The sequence below is a fragment of the Propithecus coquereli genome, unplaced genomic scaffold (assembly GCF_000956105.1).
Source record: "Propithecus coquereli isolate 6110/MARCELLA unplaced genomic scaffold, Pcoq_1.0 Scaffold221, whole genome shotgun sequence".
NCBI lineage: Eukaryota > Metazoa > Chordata > Mammalia > Primates > Indriidae > Propithecus > Propithecus coquereli.
In genome coordinates, this window is record NW_012147301.1 from 1003370 (window position 1) to 1008483 (window position 5114).

The 5114-nt window shown below is 44.1% G+C and overlaps 2 protein-coding genes across 2 annotated transcripts in view; one reads left to right on the plus strand and one right to left on the minus strand.

The window, feature by feature from the left end:
• Positions 1 to 4274, plus strand: part of SNAPC5 (small nuclear RNA activating complex, polypeptide 5, 19kDa) — a 7053-nt gene extending 2779 nt beyond the window's left edge. The window contains exons 3-4 of the mRNA XM_012644833.1: positions 410 to 538; positions 4216 to 4274. Of these exons, the coding sequence (XP_012500287.1) occupies positions 410 to 520 (111 nt within the window). The 3' untranslated portion in view covers positions 521 to 538; positions 4216 to 4274. The remainder of the gene's footprint in view (positions 1 to 409; positions 539 to 4215) is intronic.
• MAP2K1 (mitogen-activated protein kinase kinase 1) overlaps positions 3385 to 5114 on the minus strand; it is an 89708-nt gene continuing 87978 nt past the window's right edge. Inside the window, exon 10 of the mRNA XM_012644815.1 lies at positions 3385 to 4432. Coding sequence (XP_012500269.1) covers positions 4319 to 4432 — 114 coding nt within the window. The 3' untranslated portion in view covers positions 3385 to 4318. The remainder of the gene's footprint in view (positions 4433 to 5114) is intronic.

Here is a 5114-nt window from a genome sequence, read left to right on the forward strand (position 1 = left end):
AAATTAGCCAGGCATAGTGGCACACATCTGTAGTCCCCCTTAAGCCCAAGTCCGAAACCAGCCTGGGTAATATAGTGAGACACCATCTTAAAAAACCAACGAACAAAAAACACCCCACCATTACAAAGCAGTACATCTAAGTTGGCACAGCTCTTATGTCAGAGCTTTCTACAAGAACGTTTATAAATCGGGTAATGATTCTAGTAAATCTGGCACATTTATTCTTCCCCCATTTTTGCAACAGGGCCGGGGGTAGAATTTGAAGAAACAGGAAAGGGGCCCTACCCCTTAGTCATAAATATTGGGGATGGATGTGCAATTGAGATTTGATTTTAAAACAGTTTTAAGGATTTGCTGTTTTGAGGCCAGTATCCTTCCTACTAATCTATAATGTCTTTGGCCAATGCAGATGCTGGTGCATGTAGACAATGAAGCATCAATCAACCAAACTGCACTGGAGTTGAGCACAAGGACCTGTGTGACAGAAGAGGAGGAGGAGGAGGAAGAATCAGACTCCTAAAAGGGGAAAACAGCCAGGGTTAGTTATACAAATTAAATTTCTAAGTCTTAGGCTCTCTCTCTCTTCAAAGAAATCATTTGCATGGGCCCTATGGCCTGCTTCAAAGGAAGCAAGAACTATAGGAGAATGTGTAGTTGTAAAAATGGTTCTATAAATAACAAGCTTCAGAATGTTGTGACATATAGAAAATCGAAGATGCAGTATCTTAGCACTGAGCAGCATGGGAGGTGCTTTGTCTGTAATCTGGTCAGATTCAGTAATTGTATTGAAAACAAAATTTCCTCTGAAATATTGAGAAAGCCTGGCATTTGCAAAAAGGGCAGAGTTTAAATAAAAGCCAGTCTTTCTAGTCAACAATGCCTCTTTTACAAAAACTAATTAAAGGCTATTGGCATGCCACTGAACCCTTGTGAGCAGAATTAGGCCACAGTCTAGGAGAGAAGGATGACAAGGGGAAAGAGGGAGGGCCACTTAAGAGCACAGCTATTGCCACCTCTCAGAGGCATTGCAGCACCCTGCCCATTATAGCCTGCTTCTTGTGGCTGTCATTACATCTCACTTGAGACATCACTGGTAAAATGTACTTACAAATAAATTACAGATAAATAGCTGTCATGGAGCTTGCTTGTTTGCAGACACCAACAGAGAAAAGCAGCAGTTCCTCTTCTGAGGCAGACATACAGCAGGATGGTTTAAAACCCATTTCTGGCCCTTAGGAAATGTGCCATGCTTGGGGCTTGGTATTTGAAATTGAGATTCATTTCTGCATACTGTCCCTTTTCCACTGAATGTTCAGTTAAATAACTATTTCCCCTGCCCAGGCAATAGAAAAACCAAACACAAAGAACCTCCTCAAACAGAACTTATGTAACTGTTCCCAGAAGAAAACAGATACATTTTTTGTTAATCAACATTTCATTAGAGTTATTTTGAGCTACTGTTACAGGAAGTTTAAATGAGTACGTTCCTTAGAACACACAATGTGAAGACAGTTTTGGAACAAAAAGCATCAAGGTATTATACATTTTGGGGGTCTAATTTAAAATATAAGCATGGGTTTTAAGAGCAAGAAAAGTTGGCTGTGAATTGTAGCTCTACCAACTAACTGGTCACTTGCCCTCTCCACTCTGCAACTCTTTCCCGTCTGTAAAATGAGAATGTTCACATCTGCTCTAGCAGTTTCACAGGTTACAAGGTGCTAACGAGATATTAAAAAGTCCAGCTGTTGTTGGTGTCTCAGAGAGGAAATTTGAGGAAGGAATTTGGCACGGGGAGCTCAAAACACTGCAAGACTGATACAGGGAATATCATTCTTGAAAACAAGACCATTCTTCATAAAAAACAACTGGAAAAAATTCTTTTGACTCTAAAAATACAGTACCTTTGGATACAAACAGAATTTAAAACACCCCTCAACAAAATACCACGCACAAAAGTGGTGAGATTCAGGTTTTAGACAGGTCATACTAGTACTTTTTTCTAAGGATGCAGTTTCCTCATTTTAATGAGACATTCTCAATAGTGGTGGCATCCTGTTAGTAGAAGACATAGGGGATGAGTCTTTTTTTTTTTTTTTTTTTTTGAGACAGAGTCTCACTGTGTTGCCCAGGCTAGAGTGCCGTGGCATCAGCCTAGCTCACAGCAACCTCAAACTCCTGGGCTCAGGCGATCCTTCTGCCTCAGCCTCCCGAGTAGCTGGGACTACAGGCATGCGCCACCATGCCCGGCTAATTTTTTCTATATATTTTTAGTTGTCCAGCTAATTGCTTTCTATTTTTAGTAGAGACAGGGTCTCGCTCTTGCTCAGGCTGGTCTCGAACTTCTAAGCTCAAACAATCCGCCCACCTCGGCCTCCCAGAGAGCTAGGATTACAGGTGTGAGCCACCGCGCCCGGCCATAGGGGATGAGTCTTAAGACTCAGCTTATATGTTGAAAACATACAAGTTCATCTGCTGATTTAGAACAGCTGTTGGCCTCACTCCAAGAGAAAGATTGACTAGTTAGGCAGCAGCATATGTAAAACTGCCCGGTTTTCTGAATCCTAGCTAAATCCCAACCTCCGATAGCTCCACATTGGAACTATTAAATACTTACTCAGGAGATTATTTATACCCAGGTTGTTTTTAATCTATAAATGAAATCGGTCTTTTATTTTTAAATCCATACATTGGCTTTGGTTTTCTACAACCTGCCCTTTCAAAGAAGAAAACGAGGAGAGAGAGGTACTGACCAGGCAGCCTCACATGTACCTAAAGTTCCAAGAGTCATTTTTCAGAGAAGGAAAGGGCACTAAAGGGGACATGGCTTTGTTTCTGTGACTTCACTGCCACCTCACAGGTATGACAAAGCTAACAGCAGGCACATTTCCTACTCTACAGGAAGGTGTGGTTAAGCGTAAGTGGTGAAAGAAGGGAAAACATTGCTCCGTGTAGCAAAGGAGACTGACTGTGTCATCTGTGGCAGGGGCTCCACCAGCAAGGCCCTTCTGTGAGCGTGGCAGCCTGGAACTGCACGCAAGCCCTCAGCTCAGCCCTTGTGGAAAATGAGAAATGTTCTGTGATTTTCTCAAGATGGGTTCCCAGCTCCCACCTGCTGCTTTTCCCATGTATAAGGAGAAGAAAGGAGTAGACAGGATCTGTTCACAGGTCCACAGGAAGGTGGTTGGAAGGGTCACAGATAAAGGTGTCGGGTGAGAAGAGCTGGATCTAGTCCAAAGACTGAAATTACAGGAAGCCCCATTAGTCCAAAGCACCCGCCTCCTGCCTGCCTGTCTTTACCTTTCCCCCTGCAATAATGCTTGGCCAAACCATTTGCTTTCTTGTGTACTAGAGAAACTGAAAAGCCTACCACAAAAGTAGAAATACCTTTCATCACTTTTTAACTTCATAGTATATTTATTAGAATAAGAGATTAGATTTGTTAAACATCTGGATTAAAATGGTTAAAAGGATTTTCATACAATTTTTAGGCACTATACACTTTGTTTACAATAGCATTGGTACTGGCTATGGGGAAAGATAAATCTGACACATTTTAATGCCTTGATCGATTTGTGACATTCAAAACAACTCCACCATTTTAGAAACACTAATCAAAACTTAAGAGACATACACCACTAAATATCCCACAAAGTGTATTTAAAAATAAATATAGAAATATAACCAGAAGTCTACAAATCATCACAGTAGACAGACTGGTAAAGCCCCGGCTATCATGGCAGTGAAGGGCTCTGGCTAGATTTTGATGGAGACTGCTGAATTCTACATCAAAAGCAAAAAATAATAAAATAACAGGATGTACACTTTCTGATGCTCATTTCATAGCAGCAAAGCATGCTTCACATGCACTGCCTGTGGAGGATCTCACAAGGCTCCCTCCTACTCAAACAGAGAGAAAGTACGCCTGGCGAGAGTAAAGTACCACCAATGTCAAAAAATCCCAAAAATACAGGTGGCCAGTCAGTCACGGAGTGGGAACAGCAGTGCAATTGTAAGAATGACTACCCACAGTCACCAAAATTTCACTGTAATTCAGCCTGGCACATGTTTTGATCATCAACATACACATAGATAGCCCCAAGCACAAAGCCAATCCACTTAGGGGAGTAACAGTAGTAATAAGGATAAAGACAGTAATATTAAAAATGACACGAGTAGAATTTTGGCACATGCTGTGTTTTTCATCCTTTGTCGTAGGTGAAGTGCACGTCTGAATGGGAGACAGGCATGGGAAAGAGGCCCGAAAGCAACATGGCACACCGCTGGGCAGGGGACTCGCTCTTTGCTGCTTCCCAAACACTCAGACACCAGCCGCGTGAGTTGGTGTGCTGGGCTGGTTAAGGCCGATGGTCGAGCAGAGCCAACCTGCGAAGTCTACCTCCTCAGCATCAGATCTCTTGATAAAAGCATGAACCTGCATGCAAGGAAACAGAGGGAGGAAGTGGTGTTAGAAATCCAGCAGGAAGGAAATCCAAGAGTCGTGGGTCGAGAGCTTGTGCTGCACCTGAAAGGAGCTCCCGGCACCGGCCCTGGAGCATCAGTGGGGCCAGCAAAGCAGGGACAGCTGCAAGCCCAAAGACCCACTGCACCAGTCAGCACTGGCTGTGAGGCCTTGGGCAAGTCACTTCTCTGAGCCTGCGTCTGTGTACAAATGGAGATAGCAACCCTGCCTTCAGTGACTCACGGACTTGTTAGAAGGGACAAAGGAAACAGTGGACTTAAGTGCATGTTACACTGCACAGGCTAAGGCATGTAAGTCCAGATACTTACAGTATTACCTTCCCGCTCCTCCCGCCACCCAACTAGAGGGGGCAGGTGGAGAGTGACTGGGCAGGGTGCCAAGCGTAAGGTGAGTCCGTCACTGTATTAGTAAGCCAGTCACTGTATTAGTAAGCCGGTACTGGTAAAAGGCCCCTCCCCGTGAAGGGACAGGCTGGCCCTTTCTTTCCTTTGACTCCCGCAGGCTCTTCCTCCCAAGCACACACCTCAGGCTGCAGCGTCACCCCAGCTTTCCCTTTAAACTGACAGGAGGACAGAGGAGTCCGATGTTTGGTATTCTGCAGCCCCAGGCCCAGCTGGCCCACAGTGGGCGGGAC